The sequence below is a fragment of the Colletotrichum acutatum genome (assembly GCF_030867785.1).
Source record: "Colletotrichum acutatum strain CBS 112980 chromosome Unknown BDZ83scaffold_6, whole genome shotgun sequence".
Classification (NCBI taxonomy): domain Eukaryota; kingdom Fungi; phylum Ascomycota; class Sordariomycetes; order Glomerellales; family Glomerellaceae; genus Colletotrichum; species Colletotrichum acutatum.
Window position 1 is genome coordinate 666,119 of NW_026849000.1, and position 15,643 is coordinate 681,761.

Consider the following 15,643-nt stretch of genomic DNA (forward strand, 5'->3'; position numbering starts at 1 on the left):
TCATTGGCTGATAGCTCTGGACCTCTGATCTGGAGGACCTTAGTAAGCCTCCTTCCCTCCTCCACTCTTCCTTCTCAGTCTACCTCGGTCTGAACTCGAATAGCAGCTACTGTCTTGACGCTTTTAGGTATTGACTTCGTTTTTGTAGTGGACCTGAGCGTGTGATAATTACTTGACGGGTTTCCTCAAGATGACTGTAGCATTGCTTTTCACTTGGTATTTCTGCCCCCTCCGCCTAAACACCCATTCCAATCCCTGATATACGCTCTCCCATGACCCTGCGCCAGCACTATGCTTTCGATTATTACGCCATCCGCATGATATCAACCCCCTCCCCCCCTTTGCCTGTCTTTCTTCTGAAGGAGGCCCTAAATCCTGGATATTCCGCGCCATCCTCGTGACGTTCTCTGTACGCCGTATGCTTCCCCTTTCCCTGATAATATTCCCCATGACGGCAATCCTCTCGGATTCAATATGATTACAAGCCCCATACTTTCCCTCACTTATTCTCAAGATCCTTGGCATCCTGAAACGTCTCATTCAGCTTCGCCGTAAGCCCAGCCCGCATAGCCTGGATCTCCTTATCCCTCTTCTCCGACAGCGCCAGCAGGTCCCGATACTTCCTCTCCCACTCCGACTCGGCGCCGCCCGTGCCCTTCATATTAGGCTTCTCGAGCTTCTCTTCGGGCCGCCGCCACCGGTTGTACATGACCGTCTGCACCATGTTGTAGTTGCCCCGTATCGTCCCCAGCCGGAACTCCCAGCTGCAGCTGTACGTCGCGCGGTCCTCGTATTCTTCCTCCCGCTTCACCCGCAGCTTGCTCGTCGTCATGAGCGCCCTGCCGCCCGCCAGCGCGGCGAGATTGATGAGGAAAGCGTCCTGGTTCGGCGCCGTCTGCCACATCCTTTCTACAGTGGTGTGCACGAGCGCGTAGGCCTCGGCGATGCTGCAGTTCTCGATGGGGTTGTTGTCCGCGTCGACCCAGTCGCCGTTGGCCGTCTCGTGCGCGAAATAGCCCAAGACGGCGTCGATGTTGGTCCGGTCCTTCATGTTTTCGAACATGCCGATGGGGATGTCGTTGGGTTGCGGCGGTATGCCGCGGCCTTTGGCGGCGGGCGGCGGGTCTACCGGTAGGACAGTCTGCGCTTTCAGGTCTACTGGTGGTATGGCGCCCGGGGGGAGGCCTGCGTTGTGACCGGGCGGGAATTTCAATGGTGGTGCTGTGGCTGTCGAGTTTATTATGTCGGGTACTTCGCCCGGGGGTTCCCCGTTGACGATCACGATCGGCGGAGGCGGCGGCGTCGCGAGACGAACGGATCCTCCTTGACGTTCCGGAACCTGTAGTGAGATACTCGGCTTGGCCGGCCGCGGTATATGCGGCGGCGGGGGTAATTCTGGGACCACAGCTGGTGGTGCTGGTGCAGTCTGGGGTATTGGAGCCGGGGGTGTAATCGGGCCCGGCTCGATCTTGGTATCGGGACTCGGCCGCTTGTATGCCGGTCCTTCGGCGGGAAAAGCCACAAATGGCCCATCCACGTTCGTTTTGTTCATAGGCGGTCTCCCCCGAGTCTTGCCGCTGCCTCCCGGCCCGCCACTCCTCCACGCAGAGGACACGACTTTAGCACCGTGCCGCCGGTGTGATGCCTTTGGTCGTGAGGGGGTAATAGCTGACTTCGGTTCCGCATCACCCCAGAACCCGCCGTTTCGCGTTGACGGCGTGAGCGCAGACATCGGACCCTGCGGGTATGCCGTGAGCGGCGTCTGCGCTGTGTCAGGGGCCGGAGGCCAGCCCGTCACTGATCCCGTATTGGCGCTCAACTTCAAAGGATCAGAGCAGCCGAATGTAGCCCGTCCATCCGGGTGAGCGGACCACGGACCCAGAGTCTCTGGCCGGGCGGCGGTGTAGGCCGTCCTCGTCGGCGGCGAGTCCAATCTCGCTCGTTGTGAAGGGGACTTTGCGAACTCCTCGTCCTCTGGCCTTTTCCTCCCCCGCCTGGGCCGAATCTGTGGTAAAAGAGCTCGAAGAGCCATGTCGTCTTCTGCTAGCACACCATCCCTTCCCGCTTCACACACTGGCGTTGGGTCATTTGGGATCTCTGTCCAATAAGGGTGAGGGTGATCCATTAGATACTCAAAGAAGGCATCCACATGCATAGAATGCATCCAGCGCTATGAGAGTCAGCCGATTGCGCGACTCATTGTACCATGCACGTAAACACACCTTGAGCCGGACGGCATACTGCTGAATCTTTTGAGAACTCTGGCCCTTATCCTGGTCAGGGGGTTCTACGCCCAACTTGAGAGCCAACTCGGCCCACGTCTTGATCTCCTTGGTCTCCAACTGCTTGATGAGCTCAAAAAGGGTAAAAGTGCTGAAGCTCTTGCCGCCGCTCTTGGGCGGGATCCGGAAAGCTTCCCGCAGCGCCGCCGTGTCCGTGTCGGGCGGGACGGCCGGGTTGCAGGACATGACGAAGTGGGTGTAGGCATCCTCAATGGTGTCCGCCGTCACGTTCCTGTCCGGGAGGGTGAACCTGCTGCTCGAGATTGATGAAGTCGACGACCGTGGGGCGGCCATGTGCTGATGCCTCATTGAGGGCGACGGGGATTGCCCATGCATGCCGTTGGGCGCCGCCGACGGCGGCGGTGGCAGCGGCGGCGGGAGCGACTGCGGTTGGTGCTGCTGCATCGTCGGTTGCGGGGATATCATCGCGCATGAGTCGGTGTTGAGTAATCCGGGATATTAGACATCGTCACCGACAAGGTGAGAGTTGGGCCGCGCATTGACAGCATGCGCGATACGGGTTGACAGCGTTAAAGCCTGACGACGACGCGACGAAGTGTATGAAGAGTATCGTGGACGCAGCATCACCACCTAGCCAGCTCAACGAGGGGGGCAGAGAGAGTCCCAGGTGCGTCTTTCTGTCTGTTCTTGAGACACGAGCAGGCAATAGAGGCTGAATGACCCGGGAGAAGATGGGGGGGGGATAAAACCGATGCAATCCGTCCCGTAACTCACGGTCTCATCTACTTAGGTGACGGACAGTCAGATCCAAACGGCTCTTTTCGAGATGAGAGGAAAGCTTGGGTCAATCTAAACATTGAATCGAATCGAGCTGGTAAAGTCGGGGTTAATTTAGGGCCCTAGCGAGAGAGCGATGGACGGGCAAAGGAGAGAGAGAGAGGGACGTGCTAAAATTAGCCTTTGTCACCACTATAGCAGTCGTGGACTTTTCATGCCAGTCAAAGGGGGCCACCACCACTGGGGGCCAGAGACTACCTTGGTGTAGAGGCCTAGGTACTGCGTAAGGTAGGTAGGAGTGGGAGAGGAGGCCCTGGGTGGTAGAAGCGAGGTCTTGCTGCAGCCAGGGTCGCTGCAACCAGGTGCGCCATTGCGCTTAGGGCCATCCGGATGCTGGGAAGGAATCCCCCGAGAAGGATCGAGCTGAAGATGGAGCTTGCTTGTGGACGCGGTAACTGTGGTGCTGTGGCAAGGTGTGGTTAGGGGGAACGGCAATTGCGGCCGTGTTGAAACTGTCTCAAACACGGCGAGTTGGACACTGTGCAATGTCATCATTGACCAGCTTCCCCAGATCGCCTCACGCTTAGTCACTACGGAGTAGGTAGCCCCCAAGCAGTAAAACTGCACGAAATGCTTTTACACTTTCTGCCGGCTGCTCTCGGCATTCCGATCTGATCTTGCCGTTTGAAAAACTAAGGCTGTCTGTCAAAGACTGAACTATACCACATCTTCACGAACCACTCATAACAATTTCCATACGGAAGTCAGTAGAGACAAAGATACCTAGGCCAACTGTGTAGTATTCCAGCGCTGGTCATTATATTGTGTTGATGTGCGTCTCTCGACCAACGGTTGAAAGGCTAAAGACAGGAAAGAAGGGTGACTGCTCAGGCAGACTATCTCATTCGCAAAAGAAATATGTCCTTCACACCCTCAATTGTCTTTGTCTACAATAGTGCGAAGTACGGAATACGGGTATCCCACATTGGTAGGCCCGTCGATCACATTCAACCAAATGAGGCGTAATTCCAAGCCTTTTTTGACCTACGCTCTTGACTAATGCTAGTTGCCTCCCCATGCTCCTTGTCCTCCTCTACAAACCCCGGAAACTGGGACCCAAGACCCCAAGAACCCCAAACCTCTAGAGATGCCACGCATGGTCTCCAACCTTACTAATCCCATTGACCCAATCACCTCCGCACCGAGGTTCTTCAGACCAATCGACTTCAAATGACGTGATTGCTCTCTCACAAGCATAGGCCCATTTTCGGTGGTTTGAATGGCTTCATTTATCATCATGCTTTGAAATACAGCATCCAAGTGCTACAGTACATAAGGAAAGAAGAAGCTCGCTAGTAGGAGGAGGAAGCAATTCAAGATATCACTGATCTCATTGACACCATTTCATCATTCTCCTCGTCACCAGTCTCGAAGTGAATTCCACAGCGATCAAGCTCATCTTCACCATCACTATAAAGCTCTAAATACCATCGTGTACCACACTACATTCAAATACATACAGCTCAAACCTCAAATACCAATGGCCATCGACAGAGTCCCCCGCGGCCAAGTCCGCGCAACCCTAAACTTCTTCGCCGCTCCCGCCGACAACGCATCCCCTTACAACCTCATCAACCCAGACGGTCCCCCCTCCAGAAACTACGGCGACGCTCCCACAGAAACCCTCCTCAACGACATCCGCGGCCGCGAAGCAGACTTCTCCCTAGACCGCGACGCCTTCGCCGTAATCCGCAACCTCCCGCCCTCCGCAGAAGAACACTTCACAGACGACGAATCCGTCAAGCAAAACTACTACCCGGAACTCGAGAAGCTCCTCCTGGACCACGTCCCGGGAAGCACCCGCGTCCTCTTCTTCGATCACACCATCCGCCGCGCCGACCCCAAAGCCCCGCGGAACCCAGTCACCCGCGTGCACATTGACCAGACCCCGTCCTCCGTCATTCAGCGCGTGAAAAAGCACCTCCCCGAAGAAGAAGCGGACAAGCTCCTCGCGGGCCGGTACCGCATCATCAACGTCTGGCGCCCGCTCAACAAGACACCCGTCGAGTCCTTCCCCTTAGGCTTCGCGTCGTCCTCGACGCTGGCCGACGAGGATATCGTCCCCATCGAGCACCGGTATACCACGGGCTACACCGGTCAGACGGCGGGTATCAAGTTCAGCCCGGAGCAAAAGTGGTATTACCTGAGCGGCATGACGGGAGACGAGCGGCTGCTGCTCGAGTGCTTCGATAGCGAGGGTCTCCGGGACGGCACCGGTGTCGAGGGAGGTCGCGTGGCTCACACTGCCTTTGAAGATCCGAGGACGAGGGCGGATGCCGTAGGCCGCGAGAGCATCGAAGTACGGGCGCTGGTGTTTGGTCCTTAGAGATACACTAATCTGGAGCTGATTTGAGTTGTACTTAATGAGTCAAATGATAATATGAATATTTTCAACTATGAGCATCGGGGTATCAATGCCGTGCCACACCCCTGTAAATATGGATGAGACTGTTGTCTATCCGTTGTAGCACCACCCCTCTGCCACATCATATATGCCAACCTTTGCTGTGGATTCGATGTATTGTCCACTTAAGATGCACCCATCCATCGTGAAAAGGAAAAGAAAGAAAAGAGATATAAGCTTGCTCGATGCTGTGGAGTTTGACCGCAGTCAATGGGGCTGATGATTACCCCCAAAAGTCGTTCGAATACACTCCTACCAAATATCCTTTGCCTGGATCAAAACCATTTTGTTTCCCAAACGCCGAAACACCATTCAACTGCTCGTACGTCATCACTGGTTCTGGTTCTTGCGACCCTTGCCGCGCGCACTTCCCTGTCGGCTCATCGCTGCGCCGCCGGTTGCGCTGCTGGTACGGCTCATGGGGACGGCTGCAATGGCCGCGAGGGACGATGGAGGGGCCTCATCTCTAATGCTGCTCTCGATTGGCATCAAATCCTCACGGAGCTTCGTTGGATCCGGACGAGGGCCTGGCTTGAAACCCGTGTACGGAGTCATGGTGTAAGGCGTAATGGATGCTTCCAAGATCCTCCTGCTGCCATTGGGATGGTCGATGGAGTCGCCGGGCTTGTGGTTGTAGTCGTACTTCTTGAACATGTCCATGACCATTATGTCGGAATTGATCTCGTCGTGCGACAGCGGTTGCGGCAGGTTGCCGTCAGTATTACCTCTGACCGGCTTGAAGTAGTTGGTCACAGAGACCGACGGCAGTTTGGCAGGTTCGTGTGGCTGCATGATTTCGAGGTACTTGGGCAGTTCCAAGCCATTGGCTCCCTCGACAGCATCGATCAGGTTTTGGTTGATGCCGGCCCTCGTGCTTCTAGTGGCATGGGAGCTGGTGCGTTCCATCGTCGGGGCGGACAGGGCCTCGCTATCGTGTTCACCATTTTCATCGCCGTTGCCAGAGTCGCTGCCCGGGGATGAGCCCCCGTTCGCATAGGGCTTGTGTCTGAGGATATGCTTGTGGGAAGCAACGGCTGCAGCGTTGTAGGCCATGCTGAGTTCTTTCTCAGTAAAGAGCTTATCAATGCTGTAGGCTGGGCCATTTTGTTTCGCAGCGACTCGAAGCTTCTCGTTCTGCCAGAGAGGTGTTGTGTTGTTGGGGTCGAGCGCTCGTCGGGACGGAACGGGGGAGCCGTCGTCTTCGCCGGGGTGCCTCTTGCGCTTCTTGCTATCAGCATAGCTGGCAAGCTCTTCGGCGTCCTTGCGTAATCTCGTCGCGCGTTTTCCGTGAGTGCCACCGGGGCTCGCCGGGTTGGTGATGCTGAACTGGTTGGGGTGGAGCAGCAGCGCTGAGGAATCTGAGATCTCCAAGGCTTCCTTCTCCTTGTTCAGGCGGTACTTCCTCGACAGCAGGGTATTAACGAGCCTATCGCGGAGTGTTGAAGAAAGGGCTTGGTGCTCGCGCTTAGCGGTTTCGACCTTGTAGAGGTATTCGTTCTTGTACTGGTGGAGGCGGCGCTCGTGCTCGTGCTGTTGTGGCATTTGTTAGCTTCGCCGACGTGAAGACAGGGAAGAGTCGGCCACACTTACCATGTGCTGGAGCAAATGAAAGTCTCTGTACTCAACAAGGTCCTCAATGCCCTGGACAAAGTCCTCAAAGTTGGGGCCCGCCATCTGGAGCAGAGTGCGGTTGCTGTCGGAAAGCGTCTCTTGTCCTTGCGTCTCCTCATGTTCCTGTCGCAGACTGGCAATGATGTTCAGGACATCGTCGGCGTAGGGGTCGATGCGCTGGACAAGGTTGGTGTCAACCTGGACCTTTTGAAGCTGATCGCGGTACCCGAGGTCACGATCCCGACTGAATTTCTCTTGCAGGTTGGCGATCTTGTCGACAAGTGCCTGGCGCTTGCGGTCGCGCTTCGATTGGGGCGCCGGAGAGGCTCGGCCGGCCTTTGGTTGAGCGGAAGCACCCCCCAAATTGGGGATGGCTGCTTCGTTGGCTGCCATTGTAATATGGACGAATAGCTTCGTGTATTGGCCGTTTGGGAGTATAATCAATTCGTTTGTTCAAGGGGAGTAGCGTTGTTGTACTTGGGGAGAATGGTACGGTCTGGATGTGTGTACGGCGACCGTCGCAAACCGGAGCTCAAGCAAGACGACGTTGGCTAGAGGGGAGATTTGAAGAAGAAAGGTTCGGGAGTCGATTTGACAGAGAAGGTGTCTCTAATTCACGACTCTCGAATATGGAGGATATCATTCAGCCGCCCATTCGAAGTGGTAGCTCTTGCCGGGGTGTTTGTGTGGGAGAACGTAGAATCGGAGAAAGGTGAGGGTACTGCGGAACGAGATGGTCCTGTGCAGTGTGTGCTTGCCTTGTCAGCCTTTCCGCTAAGTGACCGCATGCGCCTCCAAGTTCTGTACCTGACCGCTGGAGGGGTGAATTTTTCTTATTGGACGGGGGTTGCCCGATGACTTCCGCAGGGGCCAGGCCACTTAGTGTACGGAAGGGATAAAAAAACAAGCAGAGGCGGCCTGCCAGCTGTAATTCAGCGCATGCCGATTTTAGGCCGAACCTCCTAAGACTTCCAGCCCGCAAGGTACAACCTCCACCCGGAAGATTTATGAGACGAACACTCTTAAGTTATAAGGCATACTTAGGGAAGGCTTTGCATTCAATAGATGTAAGATAAATCGAGATAGGACACAACAAAAGACTGAACCTCTCACCACTGTCTTGTGTTCCACCATCTTCACCTTAATGAGCTTATAGATTATGAGCTCTCATTGCCAAAACTCAGGATCCAGTGCTTCACCGCCTGCATGCAAAGCCCCGCGAGATGGACTACCTCATCAACTATGATATTTACAACCCGTTTCTGAGCTTCTGAAGCTGGCTCATCAAGCCATAACCCCCTAGATACGTCTTGGCCTCCGCTGCATCGGCATGAACACTCCCCTTCCTCGCCCGCCCCTCGTTCCCGTCCCTCCTGCTCGCCTGATCAACCTCTCTCATGAGGTCCCGATGCCGGTCTTCCACCATCTTGGCCAGGCTCTCAATAAACTTTGTCCTGCCCTTCTCCTCCGCCGTGCCCTTCCACACCTTGTTGAGCTCCTTGAGCTCCTCGATCCGCTGCGCCGCCTTCTCGATGCCCTTGACGGAATCCTCCGACTTGGTCAGCAGCTGCGAGATCTCGTCCCGCAGACCCTGCAGCACCTGCTGGCCCTTCTCCTCCGTGCTGTGCTGCTCCGCTCCCGGGTCGGGCGCCGAGACCGACAGGAAGGACGAGCTGACCGAGAGCTCCGACGGCGGGAAGACAAATTCCATGGCGTTGCCAAAGGTCTTGATGACGGTGTCGAGGCGGGAGCGGACCACCGTCAGCGTCCGCAGCTGGTTGATGTAGGGTGGTTCTGAGGTTTCCGCCTTGCCCTCTGTGGCCGTAGCTTCGTCGTCGCCGGCCTTGCTGGCGCCTACTGATTCCCTCCTCTCTTGCCCATCCACGGCCTTGGGTACCGCTTCCTTAGCCTCCTGATCCACACCACTCGGCGCGAACTTCTTGATGTCCTCCTGCAGCGTCTCATTCATCGTCTCAGCAAGACTCAGGGTCTCACCTCGGAGAAGCTCGACTTCGTAGGCGAGTCGGCTACCGCTCCGGAGGATGTCGTCCGTCAACTGGGTCAACGTGCCGGAAAGCCTCGTCGTGTGGATGTTGAGCTGGGACAGCAGCGCTTGCGCCTCATTGGACAAGTCGGCCAGCGGTACGGCCTGACCGTTGCCATTGCTTCGTGAAGAGTGGTAGCTGCCATGTTGAAGCGGTGGCAGAGTAGCATTCAGATATGCTGCTGGATCAAAAGAAGGATCCAGGAAGCTCTGCAGAAAGTCGTCGGCTACATGGCTTGATTTGGGCTGGATTGTTACTTCCGGCTGTTCGCGAGTGTGAATAGGTAGCGTCTTGGGGGCGCCAGCGTTGCTGCTCTGTCGGCGATGTAACGCCGACTTAGAATCCCACGACATGTTTCCAGTGGAAGTTCTATGCCGGAAATTAGGGAGATAGGATAGTGAGCGTATTGTCTCGAGTTGTTGACTCGCTGAGGACAGGTCTCATCCAAATGGATGAATCCATGCACTGAGTTTAGTGGTGAGAGGTTGGGCGGGTAGCTAGCCCCACTTTCACCCGCTGCCGCTCTCCCTTGCCCGAGAATCGGTACCTTCAACACCTGGCTCCGATTTATCTCACGTCTTAAGGGAAGAATAACTCATGGAATAAAGATGGTCACGCCGCGCGTTTGAATGTTATGATAAATATTTCTATTGATTTCTTTTCGCTTCCGTTTCAGAAGTAGACATCTAAATTTATCCACTATTGGGTATCTTTTGGCCATAAGAGCTCCCGTTTGTACAAACACCGAATCATCGTTACAAATACAATAAACCATATGACTATCAGACATGCGGCAAAGACGCAACCGAATATCTGCAGTCCGTTGTTCTGCAAGGCCTTGCCAAGCGCGGTTGTGGCTGTGACAAGTGCAGTGTTCGGGAAGACAAACGACCACCATGTCATTTGAAAAGGCATCTTGCTCTCTGGCCGTACATACTTCCAAAGTGATCCTACGGAGACGATGAAGAACCACATGCTCAACCCCCAGAGCCACAGCCCTATCAACACAGACATGACTTTGATGATGGGAACGGCAAGGTCGGTGCCCAGGAAATTGCTGGGCAGAATTTTGTCTGCGGAATTACCGAGTTGAACTGGAACGTTTAGTCGGGCCTCCAACCATATCGAAAGGGGAAGTCCTACCTAAGCCTCCGACCGTGAAGGCAAATGGCCCAATAGAAATGAACTGAGTTGGTCAGCATCACTCTTTCACACTTGTACCAGAAAGAATTACACACCACACCAGGACGTTGAAAATCCCGCGGTAATTTCTGCGTCATCAACCGATAGATAAAGGCAGCAGAGATCATAAAGGCAATCAAGCAGCCCGCGCCTTGCGTAGCGACTGCGCATAGTGCAATGGCAGTTCTATTAAGCGTAACGACCTGCTGATTCGTTTGCACAGCGGCTTGGATAAGGTTGCTCGCAAAGGGGGCCGTGAGAAGTAGAGGGTACGCCGGGAAGACCCAGGTAGGAGTCATGGTGTGAATGGGAAATATCCTAATAAGCATTAACCAGACCGAAACTACTTGCGTAGGCTGAGAGGAAGCTCACAGTGTGGACCAAAGAATCAGGTAAATAGTGGCACTGGCAAGCACACTCAGGGCTATGTAGAACCAGAACAGAATCTGCATGATTCTAAGTAGCCAGGGCCCTACATGCGGTACACCGAACTGGCATATGTTGATCGATATGATGGCGAAGCTGTGGCTATTCAGTTGATGCCCAAGCAGGACCGGTCAGGCAGCTTACGAGACAACAGCAGAAGGAATGAAAAGCGATTCCGTCTGGTCTGTGAATGAGTGGGTGAGGGCCCCTGGTCTCGATTTGAATCGAATACTGGCAAGGGCACAGTTCATGATGAAGAGGATGACATTGAGTAGGAAAAATGCTACGGCTATGCCGTTGAGCCAGGCAGCTTGGTAGGGGACTGTTCCAAGTTAGCATATGCGCCGAAAAGCAGTACTCGGTTTACTGACGAGAGTGTATCACATTCGCCATCCCTCCGGTAGCCTACGTTGAATCAGTATCTTCTGAATATGGTTTGTAACGTATTGCCTACCATCGTCTACTAATTGTTAGCACCGACATTATTCGGGTGAGCGGGAGTGTTACCATAGTGAACCAAGTCCAGGTATGACAGGCGATCCGATCTCGAATTCCTACTTTGCCCAAGCTAGAATGCTTCTCAAGCGTAGCTTTGGCGTTGTTTGGACTAGACTCATTCGACTCTGCCTGCCGCTCGGCCGGGGGCATCGCCGTGCTATCCTCCGTTTCAAAGGCCGGTCCATGGGAGGAACGAGGAACAAACGGGGGCCGTCTCAAAGGAGATCTAGGTAAGGGCAATGATGCCAAAGGAGATTCGTTCGGAGTAGCAAAGTACGAGGGGCGATTGCTGTGCTCATCCGGGGTCTGGTAGCCGCAGTTGGCTACCATTTCATGGGTGGGGGCCATTTTGCGGTGGGAGAATCCCAATCTTCAGGTCCTCGAGCCAGTAGCTTCGACACAACGTAAAGAGGGAAGAGTAGACTGGGTTCAGCATTGGATAGGGCGATGTTCATGTAGACGAGGTTGGTGATGAAAACAACGTGGTCGAGGAACAGAGAGCCGAGATCGAAAAGAGGCATGCTCAAAAGCGGGCGGGCGTCCTTGAACGCAGTTCCGCGCAGTGCGGGTTGGGTGAAGGTGTGTCGTTGGGAGAGGCGTGAGGGGAGAATTAGCCCCAGGTGTGGACGAGACGTGTGGGTGGATATAGTCAGATGCCGTCCTGGTTATGTCGTGGTGCAGGGCCACAAACGCAGATCCTAGCTCCTTCCTTGCGCCAGGGTGAACAACGAGTCGTCGTGTGGGCTGCAGCCAAGGTAGTCTGAGGTGGTGTCGTTAAGTTTTTTTCCTGGGCCTGTCCGTCGTGAATAGACGGAGTTGTTATGGTGTTTGTGGTGGCAGTCGCGTGGAAGATGTACAGCGACAATGACGCGCTCAACAGTTGGAATCACGATAAGATGGAAGCTGGCTGGGGATTCGTTATTCGCAATGAGATTTCACAGCCAATGCTGTCAGCGACTTTTCTTGGTGCTTCGGGAGATGGCCCGGCTTGGTGAGTAAGGCAAATCCCAGGGAGAGGTTGTGAAGTGTAAAGTGGTGCCTGCGTCATACAGAGAGTTGGCGGTAGCAACGGCGTGCTAGAACTTGCCCAGAGAACCGGATATGACCCTGCCGCGGATGACACAGCAAGACCAGGGTCTCAGCACATCATGTGGGGTCAACCAACACCTGGAAGCTGTCACTACCTGGAGATGCAGACTTGTAAACCAGTTGTCAAACTTTTCTTCCCTCGACTTTTCTTTTGCTTTCAGCTCGCTCAAAAGTTACAAAGTGGACAACAAAACACAAGCCGGCCTGGAAAGTAGTTCCCGCCGGCGGTTGACCATTTCGATAAGAACTGAAGAGCTACCTACCTTACTCTGCATTTATTTCCAGCACAGCACTCTTTTCATCGCTCGCGGGGGTCGGTGGCTTATCGTCGACATCGCTGATAGGATGCGCGTTACCGGCCAGCGACAACGCTAGACGTGTGGGGGACTAGCAAAATTGCGGGAGGTCAACGGTTCGGATCTCGACCTCTTCCAAAGTTGCGTCCTTCAACAACCGAACAACCGTTCGGGCCGGTATTTCCGGCTAAACATCTAGCCCAAGACTTCGACCTCACCCACCACCCACCTAGGCTATCACGCTATCCAGACTCAAGTTTTGAGGACGGCAGCACCTCCGGTTTCTTTCGCTGCTATAGATTCGTACATGCACGCCGTACCCGCAGTGCAGCAATAATGACGCCTGAATTGTGGGTTTAGCTGCCCCCACGCAAGTAAGGTAGTGAGTGTTCTTGCTGCCATGTGAAATGTGATGGGCCGGTCGACCTCACAGGTACCTTTCGTCCTGAATAATATCGCCGGCGGGTACGTTGTTCCTTCCCAAGTGAGATGAACAGCCTTCCATTCCTTCCTACCTAAGGTGGTACCTCAAGGTACCTTTTACCTGAGCATCTGAGATTTCAACGACACTCGGTTCTCTCGACAAACTGCAACTTTCAAAAGCCCCGACACAGAGTGTTCCTCTCTGACGATGAAGTACCACTTCCCTCCAAACCATGACTGCAATTGCTTTATCGCTTGACCCAATTGTTCTGTCTGACCCCACGACTCAAACCGTCCTTGACATCGCGAGTACAATTTCCTTCCGCTCGTCAACAGATCAAAGACTATTCTCGACTGCCAACGAGCTGCTCGCGGGCATTCAATCAGGAGATCTATTTGTCCTCAAGGCTCAAACTTGCTGCTTCCTAGTCTCGCTTACCCAGGAGAAAGGCAATGCAGATGACCAAGCGGTTCTCATGGATACCATTGCCGCTAACATAATAAGCTGTCCGGCAAGCAACATCGCTGATGAGATGACGTCCGGCACTTGCTAATCGGTCATAGATCTGGGTCCAGCTAGGAATCGATATAGTGCACAATTTGGAGACTCCCGCCAGCCATCGGCATCTATCTTTCAAGATTGAGCATAAAGAAGCTATCTTACACCCAACTCTACCTCCCAATACTACGGTAATTACGATGCAGCATTTGACCTGCTCGTTCTACATTCGTCAGGAACCATCCATTTCCGGAGGTCCCATGATATCAACCCCTCCAAGGACGTTATCGATGACTGGCAGTCATGGCCCTCTCCTTGATTTAGAGAGTGGCTCAGATTTGGATGTCTCATCTGTGGAATAGGGTTCACAAGACGAAATTGACGACCCTTTTAACAGCCAAGATTCAGGTGTATGTCTGCTACCTTGCGATGCTGCCGCTGCATCCGAAAAGCAAACGCCTCAAGATGAGGTCATCTCTTCCCTAGGTCGACTTGTGGAAGCTGGTCTCAGCATTTTAGTCGTCGGCCACAGGGCATTTAGTGGTATCAGAACATTGACTACAACGAGAACACCAATTATCTGCCTCGCACCCGAGGTTTTCAATGTGAACTATCTTTCGGTGGGTTGCCTCTTTGACCATTGTTAATACCGATGCAAGAGCTAATCTAGACAAAGTCCTTGACTTCTCGGTCTCGCCTCCTACCAGCGTTGTCCTCTGTGTTCCAAGACCTTGCTCACATTGAGTCTTGTCGACTACGAGATTTTAGTTCGGTTTTGAATAGCATCCCCGCAGGCAGTCTCGACAGCGCGGCCCAGAATGATGAGCTCGATGGCTTCGAGCACCGCATATGGAGGCTCATGCGTGCGCAAATACCCGCTTGCGAAAAAACCAAATCCTTACAGCAACAATCCCGAGATCTAGCACGTGCAGATGAATATTCAAAAATCATGGAAATCGATGCCATGATTCCGTACGAAACTGGAACAGAGGACGAGGTCTCACTTCATGATAATTTCGGCCTCGCGACCAATGATGAGCGTGAAGCGAACCAGGACCATAATATCCTATACACGTTATCAGGCATCGATATGGAGTTTGATCAGAACACGCCATCTTCATGGAGAATTGACGAGAGACTGCTTTTGGCTTCTTCATCCCTGACTATGAATTTCCTCACGGAACGGAGTCAGCTCGGACACGAGCAAGAGGAATGCAACGACGAGGGCTGCTATCCGGAAGACACTCTGAATTATGATGTCGATCTAGAAGCCTTTGGCTCGCCATTCTCACCACGGCCACCCTCGTATTTCGGAAGAACTTCTGAACCAAACAGCGAGGCAGACTCAGAGGCGCATAGGTCGAGTTGGGATTTCGACTTGGCGGATACATCACTGCCACCTCTGACTTCAATGCGAGAACTAGTCGGGGTCGGTCCTGGAAATTACAGTGATCGGTCAGATTTCGGCCTCGATAATGAGTACCATAACGATTTCGGAGAAGGTCATGATGCCAATGATCCCCAAAGGCAGCGGTCAATGTCTCTCATATCATACAGCGATTGGCGAAGTGATGAGGACGAGGATATGGGGCCGTTCTCGGAGCTATCATTCCAGCCAACCGGCCATGACCGCCAACCGGATGATGATGGGATGTACGGGGAACCTGAACTCGGCCAGAGGCCCCAGGATTGCATCTGGCCAAGCGAAGTCCTCTCCGGAAGCGAAATTGACCTTTACGAAGACGATCAAATCGAGTAAATCACCCGTCGGAAATTTACTGGTTGTCTGTTGGCCGATATTTCGTCGATGTCCACCACGAGTTCAGGGAACGGGATTTCAAGAGATATATTGCAAGAAATGGATGTCGAACGCAGCCTGTGACATTCGAGCATCACAAACTGTGGTATCTGCCGCTCAAGCGCGGCCATAAAACCGACTCATTTCTGAAGCCTTAATACAATTCATTATCCAACCTCTCGCCCCATTGTTGCAGCTAAGAAGAGTCCGCCATGGCGATGTCTCTTTTAGTGCACGGGCATGCATTGTGTCTCCTCAAGCGACGCAATGGCGTTGGTAGTCCACCACTTAA

General features: G+C 53.8%; 6 protein-coding genes across 6 annotated transcripts; 2 read left to right on the forward strand and 4 right to left on the reverse strand.

The window, feature by feature from the left end:
• Positions 1 to 499: 499 nt before the first annotated feature.
• Positions 500 to 2,618, reverse strand: BDZ83DRAFT_715666 (ARS binding protein 2-domain-containing protein; the record flags this gene model as incomplete). The annotated part of the gene is made up of 2 exons (XM_060511772.1): positions 500 to 2,170; positions 2,223 to 2,618. 2 exons carry the CDS (start codon positions 2,616 to 2,618, stop codon positions 500 to 502), a joined length of 2,067 nt encoding a protein of 688 aa, XP_060370692.1.
• A 1,942-nt stretch (positions 2,619 to 4,560) lies between these two features.
• BDZ83DRAFT_566287 (methyltransferase) lies at positions 4,561 to 5,406 on the forward strand (the record flags this gene model as incomplete). Its single annotated transcript, XM_060503841.1, has 1 exon — positions 4,561 to 5,406. The coding sequence occupies one exon, from the start codon at positions 4,561 to 4,563 to the stop codon at positions 5,404 to 5,406; it is 846 nt and encodes a 281-aa protein (XP_060370693.1).
• A 408-nt stretch (positions 5,407 to 5,814) lies between these two features.
• BDZ83DRAFT_566510 (Sds3-like-domain-containing protein) lies at positions 5,815 to 7,488 on the reverse strand (the record flags this gene model as incomplete). The annotated part of the gene is made up of 2 exons (XM_060503856.1): positions 5,815 to 7,014; positions 7,075 to 7,488. The coding sequence occupies 2 exons, from the start codon at positions 7,486 to 7,488 to the stop codon at positions 5,815 to 5,817; spliced, it is 1,614 nt and encodes a 537-aa protein (XP_060370694.1).
• A 596-nt stretch (positions 7,489 to 8,084) lies between these two features.
• BDZ83DRAFT_601860 (uncharacterized protein) lies at positions 8,085 to 9,767 on the reverse strand. Its single transcript, XM_060507127.1, has one exon. It carries the CDS (start codon positions 9,491 to 9,493, stop codon positions 8,345 to 8,347), a length of 1,149 nt encoding a protein of 382 aa, XP_060370695.1. The 5' UTR covers positions 9,494 to 9,767; the 3' UTR covers positions 8,085 to 8,344.
• Positions 9,768 to 9,779: 12 nt separating this feature from the next.
• Positions 9,780 to 11,830, reverse strand: BDZ83DRAFT_378045 (C4-dicarboxylate transporter/malic acid transporter). The gene is made up of 8 exons (XM_060502693.1): positions 11,256 to 11,830; positions 11,203 to 11,208; positions 11,120 to 11,153; positions 10,893 to 11,070; positions 10,695 to 10,844; positions 10,379 to 10,640; positions 10,284 to 10,326; positions 9,780 to 10,234 (listed from the first exon to the last, which is right to left on the reverse strand). The coding sequence occupies exons 1-8, from the start codon at positions 11,592 to 11,594 to the stop codon at positions 9,840 to 9,842; spliced, it is 1,407 nt and encodes a 468-aa protein (XP_060370696.1). The 5' UTR covers positions 11,595 to 11,830; the 3' UTR covers positions 9,780 to 9,839.
• A 2,152-nt stretch (positions 11,831 to 13,982) lies between these two features.
• On the forward strand, positions 13,983 to 15,438 carry BDZ83DRAFT_378114 (uncharacterized protein). Its single transcript, XM_060502694.1, has 2 exons — positions 13,983 to 14,173; positions 14,230 to 15,438. The coding sequence occupies exon 2, from the start codon at positions 14,413 to 14,415 to the stop codon at positions 15,310 to 15,312; it is 900 nt and encodes a 299-aa protein (XP_060370697.1). The 5' UTR covers positions 13,983 to 14,173; positions 14,230 to 14,412; the 3' UTR covers positions 15,313 to 15,438.
• Positions 15,439 to 15,643: the final 205 nt, after the last annotated feature.

Excerpts from the sequence above, each read along its gene's own strand:
- BDZ83DRAFT_601860 (XM_060507127.1), bottom strand. The coding sequence starts at position 9,493 with ATGTCGTGGGATTCTAAGTCGGCGTTACATCGCCGACAGAGCAGCAAC.
- BDZ83DRAFT_378045 (XM_060502693.1), bottom strand. The coding sequence starts at position 11,594 with ATGGCCCCCACCCATGAAATGGTAGCCAACTGCGGCTACCAGACCCCG. Across the intron at positions 11,071-11,119 it reads GGCGAATGTGATACACTCTC|TCCCCTACCAAGCTGCCTGG; the intron begins GTCAGTAAACCG and ends AACTTGGAACAG. Across the intron at positions 10,327-10,378 it reads ATTTTCAACGTCCTGGTGTG|TTCATTTCTATTGGGCCATT; the intron begins GTGTGTAATTCT and ends TGACCAACTCAG.
- BDZ83DRAFT_378114 (XM_060502694.1), top strand. The coding sequence starts at position 14,413 with ATGCGTGCGCAAATACCCGCTTGCGAAAAAACCAAATCCTTACAGCAA.